The sequence below is a fragment of the Drosophila yakuba genome, chromosome 2L (genome assembly GCF_016746365.2).
Source record: "Drosophila yakuba strain Tai18E2 chromosome 2L, Prin_Dyak_Tai18E2_2.1, whole genome shotgun sequence".
Taxonomy (NCBI): domain Eukaryota; kingdom Metazoa; phylum Arthropoda; class Insecta; order Diptera; family Drosophilidae; genus Drosophila; species Drosophila yakuba.
The window spans coordinates 5,982,254-5,998,164 of NC_052527.2; the positions used below are offsets into that span (position 1 = coordinate 5,982,254).

The window sequence follows — 15,911 nt, forward strand, 5'->3', positions numbered from 1 at the left end:
GTTTAAGCAGAGCTTTCAGCATACAGCTGATCCATTAATTCGCATAAAAGTGGGTACATATGAGGAAAATTTCCAGAACTTTCGGATGATCACTTCCAATTACAAAGTGATCGTGATAAGGGGAATGCAATTGAGTTACTGTTCCATTTACCCCCAGCGCAGAGATCGTTGATTTTTCAGGGGTCCCGAAAGGCTATCGCCGTGTTTTTGTTATTTATTCGCAACTTTTCCGATCGCCTGGCCGAAAACAAGAAACAGCGACGCGTGCACTGGGAGAAAATGCTAGCACATGCACAAGTTGTTTTGTTTGTTGAGCTTTTAAATGGTTAAAGGGTGATTTATTTACTTTACTAACCCAATATATCTATCTAAACTTAATCATATTATATATAAGATATCTAATTACCAGCTGGTTTATTTTCGTCTGTGTAGAAACGAGTGCAAGCAACCCACTGGAAGCGCTCTTATCAGCCCCCGTACCTGAACACAAACATAATCGCACATGGTTAGGGTATTCACATTCACATACATTTATGCACATACATACCCGTCTACCTATGTAGGCCTAGGCGTTTCCAACCTCTCCAGTCCAGACTTCAGTTGATGCAGAGGCGTCGAACCGAGCGGTTTGATCCGAAACCGACTTGAAACACTGAATCTCGCGTTGCTCACTCTTGATTTTGATCGGCGAGCTCAACAACACGTGGGTGCGCATTATAGTGTTATAGTGTTATTGTTTGGAAACTTTGCAAACGTGATTAGTTCACTGGCGTTGAACTGTTCCTCTCCGGCGGAATTATGTCGCATCGCGTTCTGGTAATTGGCAGCGGCGGTCGGGAGCACGCGATCTGCTGGAAGTTGTCGCAATCCCCGAAAGTGGCCAAAATCTACGCACTGCCGGGCAGCCATGGCATCCAGCTGGTGGACAAGTGCCAGAATCTGGATGCGAAGACCTTGCATCCTGGGGATTTCGAGGTAGGTTCGTTACTCCGACCTTGGAGCGACCTTCGGGCGGTTCGCAAAGTTACTCCCAAGTGCAAGTGTGTGTGTTCAATTTTCGGCACTAAATGCGTTTGGTTGCCATTTTATGGTGTTATCTAGTGATCCATCCGCTTTTATGGCTTCTGATCGTGGTAAAGAACGCACTCCATGCTCGTGGAGAACTCTCATGCTGAGCGGCAGCCATAAAGATGTAATCAAGACGCTGGGAAAGCGTTTCATTGCATCCAAGCGCGGATCGACGCGGCGCCTTAACCCTTACGTGGGCCATGGGGGCGCGATTGCACGTCTGGCTGATAAGTGATGTGTGTAGCGCAGGTTGTGGGTTTATTCTATCTCGTTGTGGGAAATGTACATACATATATTTATAAATATTCCACGTGTGCAAGTGGTTTTGTACTACACATGCACAGCTCAATTATGCGAATAATAGTAATATATAGTGTAGATGTGTTTTAGATTAAAAAAATATAACATATTAATTATTTAAAACTTGTTTGCTGACAACTTAATATTTTTTTAATTTTATAGAAATTATAAAAAAAATTCCAACACAAAATCATTTAATAATGGAATACCAAAAAATAACTACAACTGAAAGTGAACCAAAAACCAGTTTGAATAAATTATCCGCTTCATTTGGGTTAATTAATTATAGCAGATAGCAGATGCAAAAACAACATCAATTGAAAGTGCTGTTTAAGATTATACTAAAATTACCTTTAAATTGGGGCTTCCACTTTTTGTTCCTTCAAATGTTGAGTTTCAAATGCGACTTTTACGATCCTTTCATTAATATTAAATTTATATAAAATATAAATATATAATATAATATATATAAATATAAATTGGTTCAACAGCTTAAAAAGATTCCTCTGAATCTTAAAACCGATTTTAATTATTAACACTCAGTCAAATTGCTTGGCATAGACTTCCTTTAAATCGAATTAATTGCAGCTCCATAAACAGAATCAAATACCCAAAACTGTTTATGCCAAGCCATAATGTGATCCATTATATCCAGCAGACAAGTCGACAGATCGATTAACAATAGCAACGTTTTACACTTTAGCTTACGTTTGCTTAGCACTTCTATTTATTGTTCGTGGCTTAATTAATTGTTTAGATCAAAATTCACAGATTCGCCCGCTGGACTCCCAAGAGACCAGCCCCTTCCCCTCCAGCCAATGATGCCCGACCATCGACCATCGCTCATCAGTGGGTCGAAGCACCTCGTCTTTGGCGCAGTGGTCGCACCGTGGTCGTGGGCGGATGGGTGAGGTATATGGTCTTGGGTGTGGTGCTCGGTCGGGTTCTCGGGGTGGTGGGATCCTGGATGTTGCGGGTGTACACATTGAAGGCGGCGGCATCGTGTTCCACGGTCTTCAGCTCGCCGGTGTAGTAATCCTTGATCTGGTACGGATGCGTCCTAATGTATTCCAGGGCGCGCAGTATGTAGTCCGGCACCTGGGGTATGTGTGCGCCCACGGGATGGTAGCCAAACTCATCGGCCACATAGTTTACACTGATGACCTCGCCCTCGGGTGAGGTGTAACTGCTGCCGCCCTGCACGGACACACCGCCCAATCCCTGCTGCGAGGCGGAGATGCCATTGGAGGTCTCGTAGGCGTACCGGTACTGGCCATCCCGCTCCACCTGCAGATCGTTCTGCAGGGTGCGGGTGTTGCGATCCGAGTCCGGTATGTAGGAGGAGCCAGCCTGCACCTGCAGCACGGCTAGCGCCAAGAAGATGAAGTTCACCTGTGGATGAGATGGGAGTGATAGGCGATTATAGTAATCCATTTTGGGGAATCCGTTTTTGTCAGCTGGAGGCTTACAAGCAAATACATGGTGTCGCGTTCGAGTTTGGTTCTAAACTGCTTGCCTGCTTCTCGGACGCTTTCGTTTTTATATCCAACCGCTCACCAGCGGATTTTTGGCAATACTTCGCCTCGGAAACCCAGTTCCGAGTTGCCGTCGCCGTCTCCATCTCCATCTCCGCTCGTCATCGTCATCGTCAGCGCCATCGCCATCGTCATGATCGTCTCCATCTACATCATCTCATCGCCGCTGGTCGCCTTAGTCAGTCATAAATAAAATGATTTTATTTCTTATAGGAATTATATTTTATATAGGTATCAACGGCGTTATTTGTCGTTGTCGCCGCTGCAATTCCCAAAGTGTGGGTTGCTGAAGTCCGGCGAAACGGAAAGCCGAGTGAAACCTAAATGAAACATTCGTGAATGGTTATGCCCTACTCGAAGGTTGGGGCACTTACAATTTGATATGTATTGTGGCTGATCTTGAAAATCCCATATTGCCCGGCTCGACTTACCATCTCAAGGAGCTCTAAATACCATAACGATCGTTGAACTGCACTGTTGTAAAAACCATATTGTATGTAGCTGTGGTAAAGATGTGTCAATGTAACTTTGTTTTTTTCAATGATTGATAGTATGCACTGCAAATTAACAAAATTAATTTAATAACAGTCATTTAAGCTGAAATTTATGTCTGGAATTTCCATATACTACTGATAGACTGTTTGTAATTAGTAAATTAGTTTTGTTTCAAAGGAAATGACTTTCCAGTTAAGTAATGCTTTACAGCCTAAATGCCAATTTTGGATTAGTGGCTTGGTCTAATGAAGCTTAATTACTTCTTCAACTTTTTGCTCACTTTATTTGCATGGTTATTCTTGGAAATTGCATAAGCATAGGTAGTCTGATAAATGATCTTTGGATTTTTATCATCAAGCATATAATTCAATCACTTGGCAGCAACGCAGACGAGTCGAAGTTTCCTGCTATCCCCTGGATGATACTTCTTTTTGTCCGAGATCTCAAAAAAAAAAACCCGTCCGACTAATTCAGCAAAGCGTATCTAATTCCGTACTTATCCGCAGACAAATGTGGCAGCATTCCGCTCCAGACTGGCCGCCCCCTCCAGATGGCCAGATCCCCACATCCCCACATCCCCAACATCCCCATTCACCCGCACTTCATTTGCATATAATACAGTAAATCATGAGCGCACTCTGTAAAGCATAAAGTCGAATACGTTCTAGCCAAATTTGGGTAGAGCCAGTCGGAGAATGCGAGTCTTGCCAGAACTGAGCAAGAAAAGAAGAGGAAATACCGAAGATATAAAAGTTGTTGATCTTTCTTCCAACTGTCATAAGCTCATCGCCGCAACCTTCGCTCCTTCGCAACGGGAAATTAAAACCTTGGCCGGGTTTGCCAAATCGCGCTTCATTTGGAAAGCCAAATGGGCCAATAAAAGCGTCATTCCGTGTGAACGTTCTTGAACCCTGGGAAACGAAACGGCGAAACGGTCAACCGGATGGACAATGCGGGGGTTAAGGAAATCGGGATGAGCTGCCCAGGTGCTAAATGGTCTGGAACGCTGGCCAGTGCAATCGAGACACGTTTCTCCGGAGCGGCGTAATCCGACGCTGCGTTGGCGCCAATCCGAATTAGAGCTGAGTAACGATATCGACGGGCTACGCATCCGAATCTGAAACCGGACCAGCGTTCAAGCTGGGATTAACTTGGTTTATTGACATGGCTGACATAGCTGGCGCCTGAGTCAGTTCATCATCGCCGTGCATCCGCCAAGTGCGAAGACAATGCACCCACAGACCCAGTTTAATGGCAAAACAATTAGGAAGGCATTTACTCGTAGTATTTTGGCGACAAATTGACGCTGGAACCGGTTGTGTACTTAGAGGAGTGTTATCTTTGACTTGGAATGTGGTTGCCAAAAGTCAAAAACAACCGAGAACAATGAGGATCCCAAGAAGTGGCGGTTGATCGTGACCCGGTTCGATTGGAAAACCCAATTATGATCTCAAAATTGAAGATTGCTTTCGGAGACAAAGCACGATTAGAATGCAAATTCTGAGTTTCTGGCTGGGGGATCGCACAAAATGATATCTTTTTGGTCAGAATTTATCAGCGTATCAGTTGTAAATGCGATTACAATGTCAATTAAGTCATTTAAACATCGGTTATTCGATTATATTTCATCACAACCAGCCTGTCGGGTTGTTATTGTTGTGGATGATCTGGAATCATCCAAATAAATGGTTTTATATTGGTTACGAAATTATGAATCACTGCACAAATAGAAGTAACTTTCTCATTATTATTAATTTTATGAATTAATTTTATATATAATTTTATCCATTTATTAAAGGCCATTGCAAAGTGGAGCAAGGAGAACCAGATAGCCCTGGTGATTGTGGGGCCCGAGGATCCCCTGGCCTTGGGTCTGGGCGATGTGCTGCAGAGCGCGGGAATCGCCTGCTTTGGACCCGGCAAGCAAGGTGCCCAAATCGAGGCGGATAAGAAGTGGGCCAAGGACTTCTTGCTGCGCCACGGGATTCCCACCGCGCGTTACGAGAGTTTCACGGACACGGAAAAGGCCAAGGCATTCATCAGGAGGTATAAACCCCACCATCTAATTCTTAAAAGAAACAATTTTAAAATATATTTAAAAATAGCGCACCGTATCCAGCGCTGGTGGTGAAGGCGGCTGGCTTGGCAGCGGGAAAGGGCGTGGTGGTGGCCGCCAATGCGGAGGAGGCCTGCCAGGCGGTGGACGAGATCCTGGGACAGCTGAAGTACGGACAGGCGGGTGCCACGCTGGTGGTGGAGGAGCTGCTCGAAGGCGAAGAGGTATCCGTCTTGGCCTTCACCGATGGCAAAAGCGTGCGCGCCATGCTGCCAGCACAGGATCACAAGCGACTGGGCAACGGCGACACTGGACCAAACACCGGTGGGATGGGTGCCTACTGTCCATGTCCGTTGATCAGCCAGCCGGCACTGGAGCTGGTCCAGAGGGCCGTGCTGGAGCGGGCCGTGCAGGGTCTGATCAAGGAGAGGATCAACTACCAGGGCGTGCTCTATGCGGGACTTATGCTGACACGCGATGGTCCCCGTGTCCTGGAGTTTAACTGCCGATTCGGAGATCCCGAGACTCAGGTGATTCTGCCGCTGCTCGAAAGCGATCTGTTCGAGGTGATGCAGGCCTGCTGCAGCGGACAGCTGGAGAAGATTCCACTGCAATGGCGCAATGGAGTGAGTGCCGTAGGCGTGATCCTGGCCAGTGCTGGCTATCCGGAGACCTCCACAAAGGGCTGCATTATATCGGGTAAGTTAACGACCACTCACTGAGCGCCTTTTAATTGCTTTTATTGCACTTTCAGGACTTCCGGCTGCCAATTCGCCCACCCAACTGGTCTTTCACAGCGGCCTTGCCGTGAATCCACAAAAGGAAGCTCTGACCAATGGCGGTCGCGTCCTCATCGCCATCGCCCTGGACGGCAGCTTGAAGCAGGCCGCTGCGAAGGCCACCAAATTGGCTGGCAGCATCACCTTCTCGGGCTCTGGAGCTCAGTACCGAACGGACATTGCCCAGAAGGCGTTCAAAATGTAATTATAGCAATCAAATATGGTGAATCATCACGCATCAAGACTCAGTTCCAATAAAGCAAGCACGCATTGAAAGACAAACATTCTAAGAATCATTATACAGTTTGAAGTATTCGAAGTATGAAGTTTGAAGTATTCGATTGAGACTCTTGTTTATCATACTTAGGCTGCCCATTCATGGCTCATTTTCTAACAAAACTATTTGGTGTAACCTATTGATCATCTTCGACTATCTTCTTCCATGTCTTCTCCATACGTAGTGCCAGTGCCAGCAGCGCGGGGCTGAGCTACAAGGACAGCGGCGTGGACATCGATGCTGGAGATGCACTGGTGCAACGCATCAAGCCCTTGTCCCGCGGCACCCAGCGACCGGGCGTCCTTGGGGGCTTGGGTGGATTTGGTGGACTGTTCCGCTTAAAGGAGCTCAGCTACAAGGAGCCAGTCATTGCCGAGGCCACCCAGGGAGTGGGAGCCAAGATCCAGCTTGCTCTGGAGCACGAACTGTACGAAAATGTGGGCTACGACCTGTTCGCACTGGCTGCCAATGATGTCCTGGAAGTGGGCGCCGAGCCGGTCGCCTTTCTGGACTACATTGCCTGTGGCAAGCTGCACGTTCCATTGGCCGCCCAGTTGGTTAAGGGAATGGCGGATGGCTGCCGGGATGCGCGGTGCGCCTTAGTGGGTGAGAACATGACCGAACTGCTTTCAATTGCATGGATTAATTTGAAATTCCTCTTCAGGTGGTGAAACGGCCGAGATGCCCTCTCTCTATGCACCCGGCCAGCATGACATGGCTGGTTATTGCGTTGGCATCGTGGAGCAATCTCGAATTCTACCCCGTTTCGATCTGTACCAGCCGGGCGACCTGGTCATCGGTCTGCCATCATCGGGACTCCATTGCGCCGGCTTCAATGAGATACTCACCCAGTTGGCGGCATCCAAAGTGAATCTCAGGGAGCGCTCTCCCGTGGACGGAGGCGAGGATGGACTTACCTTGGCCCATGTCTTGGCCTCACCCACGCAACTGTATGTCCAGCAGCTGTTGCCTCACCTACAGAAAGGTGACGAGATCAAGTCGGTGGCCCACGTGACCCATGGTCTGCTCAACGATGTCCTCCGTCTTCTGCCCGAAGGTTTCGAGACAACGCTGGATTTCGGTGCCGTCCCAGTGCCCAAAATCTTTGGCTGGCTGGCCGGCAAGCTGAAGCTGAGTGCCCAAACACTTCTGGAGCGGCACAACTGCGGCATCGGCATGGTTCTGATCCTGCCCCAGACAAGTCAACTGTGGCGAACGTCCCTACCAGGAGCCAAGGTGCTGGGTGTCCTGCAGCGGCGGACAAAGGATAGCGGCTCTCCCATCAAGGTGCGCAACTTTGTGGAGCAACTGGAGAAGGTGGCCTCGCCGTTCGGTGGTCTCGGCGAGCGCGAACTACCCGAAGAGCTCAAAAAGCTGCCTGCCAAACCGGATTCAACAGCTCCTCGGGCGGAATGCTTTGAAAACGCAGCTGGACGTCGGCTCACGCGCATACCCACCCAATACAAGGACCCCATACTCATTCTGGGCACCGATGGTGTGGGCACAAAGCTGAAAATAGCGCAGCAAACGAATCGCAACACGAGCGTGGGTATCGATTTGGTGGCCATGTGCGTCAACGACATCCTCTGCAACGGAGCCGAGCCAATCAGTTTCTCAAGCTACTATGCCTGCGGGCGCTGGCAGGAGCAGTTGGCCAAGGAGGTGCACTCCGGGGTCCAAGAGGGTGCCAGGCAGGCGAACAGCAGTTTCATTGGTAAGTTGGTAACCAAATCTGCATGAGTTCCTCTTAATTGAAACCTGTTTCTTGCCTAATCTCCTCCAGATTCGCACAGTGCTGCTCTGCCGCTTCTGTACGAACCGCAGGTCTATGATCTGGCTGGCTTTGCCTTGGGCATAGCAGAGCACTCCGGAATTCTGCCCCTGTTGGAGGAAATCCAGCCAGGAGATGTGCTCATCGGACTACCTTCGTCTGGCGTGCACAGCAACGGTTTCAGTTTGGTCCATGCCGTTTTGAAGCGCGTGGGCTTGGGTCTGCACGACAAGGCGCCATTCAGTGAGAAGACGCTGGGCGAGGAGCTGCTGGTGCCCACCAAGATCTACGTTCAGGCGCTGTCCACTCTGCTGTCCCGAGGGAATCACGGCATCAAGGCACTAGCCCACATCACAGGAGGAGGCCTAAGCGAGAATATACCGCGCGTGTTGCGTAAGGATCTTGCCGTACGCCTGGATGCCAATAAGTTCCAGCTTCCGCCCGTTTTCGCCTGGCTGGCAGCGGCCGGAAATATCAGTTCCACTGAGCTGCAGCGCACCTATAACTGCGGCTTGGGTATGGTTCTGGTGGTGGCCCCCACGGAAGTTGAGAGCGTCCTCAAGGAGCTGCGTTATCCACAAAGAGCAGCAGTGGTCGGTGAGGTGGTGGCGCGCAAGGATCCGAAGAAGCCGCAGGTGGTGGTCCAGAACTTTGAGGCATCACTGGCCAGAACGCAGAAGATGCTCTCCCAGCGTCGAAAACGAGTTGCCGTGCTCATTTCGGGAACGGGCAGCAACCTGCAGGCACTAATAGATGCAACACGCGACTCGGCACAGGGTATCCATGCCGATGTTGTGCTGGTAATCAGCAATAAGCCTGGTGTTCTGGGTTTGGAACGCGCCACGCAAGCGGGAGTACCTTCGTTGGTCATCTCCCACCGGGATTTTGCTAGCCGAGAGGTCTACGATGCGGAGCTTACGCGAAATCTGAAGGCGGCTCGCGTGGATCTGATCTGTCTTGCCGGCTTCATGCGTGTCCTGAGTGCTCCATTCGTTCGGGAGTGGCGTGGACGGCTCGTCAATATCCATCCCTCGCTGCTGCCCAAGTATCCGGGCCTGCATGTCCAGAAGCAGGCCTTGGAGGCGGGCGAAACGGAGTCCGGCTGCACCGTTCACTTCGTGGACGAGGGTGTGGACACGGGAGCGATCATTGTCCAGGCTGCTGTTCCCATTCTGCCCGATGACGACGAAGATTCGCTGACGCAACGCATCCACAAGGCTGAGCACTGGGCTTTTCCAAGAGCATTGGCTCTGTTGGCCAATGGAACGGCTCTTATTTCTCCGGAAGGCAGCAGCCAGTAAAAGTTAGCTTATGAAACCTGACAACTTGAATGGAACAACCAGGGATGAGTTTGTCTATAGAGCACTCTATGCTTCCACAACTCGAATTAGTTTTAATTATAATCTTGAACTTTCAACAAAAATTTGGCGTTAATTAGTTGCCTAGCAATTTTTATAGGTTAAGACTGCAGTTCGTTTTATATGAATAAATATTTACAAAAAGACATCAATAAACTTTAAGTTTAATTAAACAGATTAGCTAATTTACGTATCAAAAAATCCAAAATTTATAATTACATTCTCTTAAATATTTTCAACAACAAACTGATCAATGATTTTAATGTTATTGCAACAAAAAGGACTATTTCATACAAATATTGTAAACATAAAATCTACATCTAATATCACATATTTTACAATCACACATTTTTAATTACAATAGTTTGCTGATTAGAGAAAAGAAACTTGTACTAGCACTTTCCTGATTCTCATGATTGCTGCTGGGCTTTGCTCTAATTTCGGGTCTTACTACGTTGCGCTGCAATTCCGGATCCTTGAATATAGGTTCAGCCATCCTGTCGAGGTGCAGGCGAAAGAACTGGTTCTCCAGAATGGGCACTATCAGATTGTACTTGTCAATGAGCTTGTTCAGTTGCTGAACATCGTCCTGGTGATTCCGGCTAAACACTTTCCAAGCGGCCAGATCCTCGTCGCGCTGCAATGGCCATTCACCGTAGTATTTCCGCTCCTGGCGCAGTTTCGTCTTCAGCTGAGCAACCGCATCGCGTATGTCCTTGCCCAGGCTAATCCATTCCGGCGTGAAGCCGTTGTCCAACATAATCTTGTTCAGCTTGTGGGTCGTGAAGTCCAGATAGGGATTCTGCGACTGAGCCGAGGACAGTGGCTTTCCCGACCCGTTTAGATTGTTGAAGTCACCCTTGGACATGGCCTCCTGTATGAGATCCTCGACCACACGATCGATACCGTACTTGGTCTTAATGGCATGCTTGCGAAAGTGGCTGCCGCCCTTAGACATCAATGTCTTTTCACCAGCAGCCGCCTTGTCGATTCGGTGCTCCAGGACACGTTCCTGCGCCTTCATGGCGCGCACCTGCTGGTACTGCTTCTGCCGCTGAAAGGGAGTGCCCACTCCAATGCCCTCGTTGGACAGATACTGCCGGTGCTGCGGAGCCGTATGCTTAATGTCAAACTCCATGGCCTCCTCCTCGTCCTCCTGTATGTTTCGCCGTCCTTTGGCAAATTTCTCCTGCAGCACACGAAAGGCCTCGTCCACCTGCTGGAAGCGTTCGGCACTGGCCTCCTCCGTTCCCGAATCGGGATGCACCCGCTTCACCAGGTCCAAGTAGGCGTGGCGCACCGTATTCTGATCGGCTGTTTCGTGAACGCCCAGGATGCGAAAGCATTCCTGGTGATATAGAGTGCAATATTGCATAATTGTTGCTAATGGAATCTTGGGACATTTATCACTCACCATATAAACCTCCTTGCGCTTGAGGTGCAGTAAACGACCGAATCTGATTGCTACGGAACCTTTGATCAGATTCCCGGCTAACCACATTTTAACAACACTTGTTGGAGTTATTTTCTTAACAATTTTCGAGCTCTGCCGTCTGACGTTAAAGGAAATTCTACTACTGAAAACATTTGTTTATGTTTTCCCTGCGATCAGCTGTTGGTATTTGTTTTGTTTTTAAAGTTCTAGTATAAAAATACTGCTAACATTGCTAGTATTTTTGCCGTTATGGTCACGCCAGGGATGGATAAAACTGTAAAATTATTCGAAATAAGCCAACCGTTATTTGTTTTAAATCGGAAATTTTTAAATTAGTAATTCAACGAGGTATGGCATTCCACTTTTGGACAACTATTTTTACTGCTATAAATAAAAAAAACGGATTATTTTTTATCAAAAAATTAAAAAAAAAATTTTTGTAAAAAATCGCATATGTTCAATCGGCGTTTTCGCAATAAAATTTCAAAATAATTTTTTGTAATTTTTATTATTACCTAAAACAGATATTAAGAAATTAAATTAAATGCAATTGGGAGAGCGAGTGATGATTAAATATTGACCACGCTAGAATACGATTTTTTATTTGTTTAAGTTTTACGTGTTTGTTCTAAATGAAAGTCTAACCCAAATCAACTAAGAAAAATTCCACACTTGTTGCAATTAAAGCCTGGCGATGACCAAAACTGCTGGCGAGCAAAACTCATCTGCAATTCAAACTAATAATTCATGCTCTACATAGACTGGAAACTCGCGTTTCTTCTAGGTAATTGTGTCATAATTGAGAATTATTTAATTGCGTGAGCCACACTTAAAAGTCTTGAAATTAAACTGAAGTCGGTGAAGATGCTTAATATAAAATGAGAACCGTCTCCAGCATTTACACTTATGAAAACCATGAATGTATTTAAAAATATGCATTTATTGCTAAAAACTTGTTTGATTTTGAGCTCGTTGCTCTAATTATGATACAATTGATCGGTTGCACTGGATACCCTGCACCAATTTTGGTTACCGGTCCGGGCAGTTGTTTGCGTTGAGTTTTCTTTCCTAGCATCCCGTTTGGCCTGTTTGGATTGGCATATTAGCATATATACGAAGAGGATGTGCACAGGCGTGCTCCAAATACATTTGGCTTACCATGTAGAAGATTCAAATATGCCGTGGTTGTTGCATTAATCATCATCTGAGATATCGGGCGCATATAGATCAAATAGTTCCAGAAACTGGGCCAACTTCTTGCCCATAAAGCCGCCCAATATAATGCCATGTATAACAACGATCAAAGCACCGATGTACTTGTACTTATTGTTGTCCTTGGGAATTTTATTTAGTTCCTTAAAACCCTTGGAGTTGTCACCACCAAGTGGCATATTTATGTTTTTATATGGGCACCAGATTTTAGTGTATGCTTGTGTATTATTCTGATGGAAATGTCAAGACTTTCTCCTGCCAAATTAGGACAGGCACGCCCCAGAACCTAAACTCGGACCCAAAACCCTCATCTGAATATTTGAGTGTGCGCCCTATTTGGAACTTCCGTTGTGCTGGCTCAACTGACTGGTTTTGTCCACCGTCTGATGGTCCCTCTTCAATTGGCTTGCAATTGTCTACACCTCCGTCTAAGGAAGGGTATTGCCTTTAATTTTAAATGTTGACCTGCAGCAGTGATGTGTGTTCGTTTGCTGATAAGCGGAGCGTAGAAATGTTGGTGTAATTTGGAAACAATTTTTAGATTTTCAAAGGGAAAATGTAAAACTAAACATGTTTTAAATGTAATTAGAGAGCTCACTTGTTATACCCGTTACTCGTAGAGTAAAAGGGTATACTAGATTCGTTGAAAAGTATGTAACAGGCAGAAGGAAGCGTTTCCGACCATATAAAGTATATATATTCTTGATCAGGATCAATAGCCGAGTCGATTTGGCCATGTCCGTCTGTCCGTCCGTCTGTCCGTCTGTCCGTCTGTCCGTCTGTCCGTCTGTCCGTCTGTCCGTCCGTCCGTCTGTCCGTCTGTCCGTCTGTCTGTCCGTATGAACGTCGAGATCTCAGGAACTACAAAAGCTAGAAAGTTGAGATTAAGTATACAGACTCCAGGGACATAGACGCAGCGCAAGTTTGTCGAATCATGCTGCCACGCCCACTCTAACGCCCACAAACCGCCCAAAACTGCGACGCCCACACTTTTGATAAATGTTTTAATATTTTTTCATTTTTGTATTGGTCTTGAAAATTTCTATCGATTTGCAAAAAAACTTTTTGCCACGCCCACTCTAACGCCCACAAACCGCCCAAAACTGCCACGCCCGCACTTTTGAAAAATGTTTTAATATTTTTTCATTTTCGTATTGGTCTTGAAAATTTCTATCGATTTGCAAAAAAACTTTTTGCCACGCCCACTCTAACGCCCACAAACCGCCCAAAGCTGCCACGCCCACACTTTTGAAAAATGTTTTGATATTTTTTCATTTTTGTATTAGTCTTGTAAATTTCTATCTATTCGCCAAAAAACTTTTGGCCACGCCGACTCTAACGCCCACAAACCGCCAAAAACTGTCGTTCGCTCTTACACTAGCTGAGTAACGGGTATCAGATAGTCGGGGAACTCGACTATAGCGTTCTCTCTTGTTTTCATATTCCTTCATCTATTGTTTCAACTTTTTGAAATAAACATTCCCTTTTCTACTTCCCAAGAAGCCGAAACTAATTGTCAGTTGCACCAAAATACTCATGACTTGTTTTTTGAGAAGGAAGTAAAAATGTACTTGAAGATGGATAGATGCGCGTCTATGATCGCTTGTACCCTATAATTAAATTGTTGTATTCCGGTGGATGTGTAAATTGCATCGATTTATTTGCTTTATTTTCCTACAAGAAGCTGTGAATTATTTATTATCATGCTCTTTTCATCTGTTTATATGCATTTATTTTTAATTTGAGAAGAAAGGAAGTGGAAAGTTGAATAAATCATTCTGGTTGATTGGATAATAAGCGAATGATAAACTGACATCAATGAAATCTATTAATATGGCTTTACTTTACTTATTAAAACTAGCTCAAACCCCATTTATTACCATTTAGTTCAGTTTTCGTAAACATTTAATAATAATTTACCTAATTGAACTATGCCATTTGTTTTTATTTTAATAGTTACATAGTGTTGTGTTCTTCGTAGGCCCCTTTTATTTGCCTTTTGGTACTCTTCACCCACACAGAGATAAAGTGTTCCTTAAAAGAAATCCTTCGGTTTGGGGAAAACCCACCATAAAGTGTGATTGCTATGCGCAATTCTATAGAATGGCTAAGAAACAAGTGCCAAATACCTTTTATGTATGAATGTTACGCAAGGTTACATAAATGAGCAAAACGAAAGAAGGAAGATCTACTAATGGCTTTTGATACTATGAATGAATATCCTTCACTTTCAAAGCCATACAGAAAAAGAGAATAACTGTCGAGAGGATTTTTAAGAATTATGTCAAAGAGGGTACGAAGATAAGAATTGAATTCTTAAAGTACTTAAAGTAACCATATATTTATGACTATTTATTGAAGATTTTTTTTTTCGTTGGTCATTAGTAGATTCCGTTTCCGTTTTAGCATTTCGCACGTTTGGCACAGTTTATGACTTTCTAAGGGTTATGGTTATTAAAAAAAATAATGAGACAAGAAAGAGCAGTGCGTAACCAAACAGCAGCAAGAGGCAGCAAGAAGTGCCAAAGGATTCTAAGGGCCAAGTGTAGCAATCCCACTTTTATGGTCATCCATGCATTGTTGGCGAACCCTTTTAGCAAGTTCGTTGCTTCAGTCTTTCGTTTGACCAGCGCTTCCGCTGCTTGCGAATGTTTGAAAACAGTAAGCAGCCCAAAATCAGAGGAGGGTAAAACCCACCTTCGACTTCACATGTCCTGGGCAATTAAACGAAATTTCCCAAGAAACAAGGACGCCGCAGCTAATCCTGTCTAGGCGATGTAGCCCACGCATTTGGCCAACAGCTCGTAGGTAGCGATTCAGCGGCGAATTCGCAGTGCCGGTTGAGATTGCCGAGCCGTCTTTTTGGCCGAATTCAACGGCGGCGAGTAACGACGATCGGTATGCCGGTTGTTTTTCACCGACTTGTGTGAAGAAACCTAAGAAATCGGAAGCTTTCGGGGCTTCAGTATGCCTTCGACTGTGGCGCGTTGTGGACGTTAAGAGGCTGCGGCGAACTCGAACTCTAGACAAGTGTATGTATCGACTCGACTGGGTATTTTTGTGAGTGAGTGAGGCAGTGAGTGAGTGAGTGTGAGCGAACGAAAGCCGTTAAGAAGTCTGTGGAGAGAAGGCTGGATATATGTATGTGCATGTCTATATAGTGAGCCATAGGAAAATCTGTAAAACGGGCACGTTGAGCTGTTTTATTTTCCTCGGCTCGCAGTCTTACGTTTCTACCTATTGCCGATCGCCTTTACCTCTCTACCTTCTTTTCTGCTTTCTGGCCCGCTCTTCGCCTGTTTCTTACCATTTTTTGCTGTCGTGTCTTGTGGTCTTTTGGGCGAGTGTGTGTGTGTATGTGTGTGTGCGTGGACTGAAACTTCAGGTGCAGACCGCGTTGATTTGCTGAACAAGTTTCAGTCTGAGTTTGGCCTTCGTGTGGTACAGTACATGGTACAGTAAACGCTCCCCGGATCTTAAGCAGATCTCTTTGTGTCCTATAACAATAAGTGCTTGTGCAGTCTGTGAATGTATTTGCCTCGAAACTGGATTTTATTCGATTGTTTTGCCCCATCAAAGTGTTTGATTTTGTGCCTGTGTTCGTCGTCGTACGCTGGCTGGCGAA

At 45.9% G+C, this 15,911-nt stretch overlaps 5 protein-coding genes across 9 annotated transcripts in view; 2 read left to right on the forward strand and 3 right to left on the reverse strand.

Moving 5' to 3' along the window:
- Nucleotides 1-593: 593 nt before the first annotated feature.
- Nucleotides 594-9,972, forward strand: LOC6526991 (trifunctional purine biosynthetic protein adenosine-3). The gene is made up of 7 exons (XM_002088051.4): nt 594-975; nt 5,197-5,444; nt 5,504-6,153; nt 6,209-6,434; nt 6,695-7,116; nt 7,175-8,224; nt 8,294-9,972. Exons 1-7 carry the CDS (start codon nt 799-801, stop codon nt 9,580-9,582), a joined length of 4,062 nt encoding a protein of 1,353 aa, XP_002088087.1. The 5' UTR covers nt 594-798; the 3' UTR covers nt 9,583-9,972.
- LOC6526992 (pupal cuticle protein) lies at nt 2,067-5,166 on the reverse strand. 2 transcript variants are annotated; one of them, XM_039371833.2, is made up of 2 exons: nt 3,278-5,166; nt 2,067-3,223 (listed from the first exon to the last, which is right to left on the reverse strand). In XM_039371833.2, exon 2 carries the CDS (start codon nt 2,800-2,802, stop codon nt 2,215-2,217), a length of 588 nt encoding a protein of 195 aa, XP_039227767.1. In that variant the 5' UTR covers nt 2,803-3,223; nt 3,278-5,166; the 3' UTR covers nt 2,067-2,214. The 2 variants fall into 2 exon arrangements, with proteins under 2 accessions (XP_039227767.1, XP_002088088.1); XM_002088052.4 differs by having other exon boundaries at nt 2,067-2,760; nt 2,838-5,157.
- On the reverse strand, nt 9,865-11,246 carry LOC6526993 (dnaJ homolog subfamily C member 28). The gene is made up of 2 exons (XM_002088053.4): nt 11,054-11,246; nt 9,865-10,987 (listed from the first exon to the last, which is right to left on the reverse strand). Exons 1-2 carry the CDS (start codon nt 11,138-11,140, stop codon nt 9,995-9,997), a joined length of 1,080 nt encoding a protein of 359 aa, XP_002088089.1. The 5' UTR covers nt 11,141-11,246; the 3' UTR covers nt 9,865-9,994.
- Nucleotides 11,247-11,996: 750 nt separating this feature from the next.
- On the reverse strand, nt 11,997-12,546 carry LOC6526994. The gene is made up of 2 exons (XM_002088054.3): nt 12,233-12,546; nt 11,997-12,159 (listed from the first exon to the last, which is right to left on the reverse strand). The coding sequence occupies exon 1, from the start codon at nt 12,463-12,465 to the stop codon at nt 12,268-12,270; it is 198 nt and encodes a 65-aa protein (XP_002088090.1). The 5' UTR covers nt 12,466-12,546; the 3' UTR covers nt 11,997-12,159; nt 12,233-12,267.
- Nucleotides 12,547-15,257: 2,711 nt separating this feature from the next.
- The window catches only part of LOC6526995, a 30,294-nt gene continuing 29,640 nt past the window's right edge, over nt 15,258-15,911 (forward strand). For 2 of the 4 annotated variants that reach the window (XM_039370243.2, XM_039370246.2), the window contains exon 1: nt 15,637-15,739. The gene's annotated coding sequence lies outside the window, so the exon portion shown is untranslated. Of the gene's footprint in view, nt 15,319-15,636; nt 15,740-15,911 lie in introns of those variants that run through there. The other 2 variants (XM_039370245.2, XM_039370244.2) reach the window with 2 other exon arrangements.

Coding starts and splice junctions, on each gene's coding strand:
- LOC6526991 (XM_002088051.4), top strand. CDS start 799: ATGTCGCATCGCGTTCTGGTAATTGGCAGCGGCGGTCGGGAGCACGCG. Junction 5,445..5,503: donor GCCAAGGCATTCATCAGGAG/GTATAAACCCCA, acceptor ATTTAAAAATAG/CGCACCGTATCCAGCGCTGG. Junction 7,117..7,174: donor TGCGCGGTGCGCCTTAGTGG/GTGAGAACATGA, acceptor ATTCCTCTTCAG/GTGGTGAAACGGCCGAGATG.
- LOC6526992 (XM_039371833.2), bottom strand. CDS start 2,802: ATGGATTACTATAATCGCCTATCACTCCCATCTCATCCACAGGTGAAC.
- LOC6526993 (XM_002088053.4), bottom strand. CDS start 11,140: ATGTGGTTAGCCGGGAATCTGATCAAAGGTTCCGTAGCAATCAGATTC. Junction 10,988..11,053: donor AGCGCAAGGAGGTTTATATG/GTGAGTGATAAA, acceptor CTATATCACCAG/GAATGCTTTCGCATCCTGGG.
- LOC6526994 (XM_002088054.3), bottom strand. CDS start 12,465: ATGCCACTTGGTGGTGACAACTCCAAGGGTTTTAAGGAACTAAATAAA.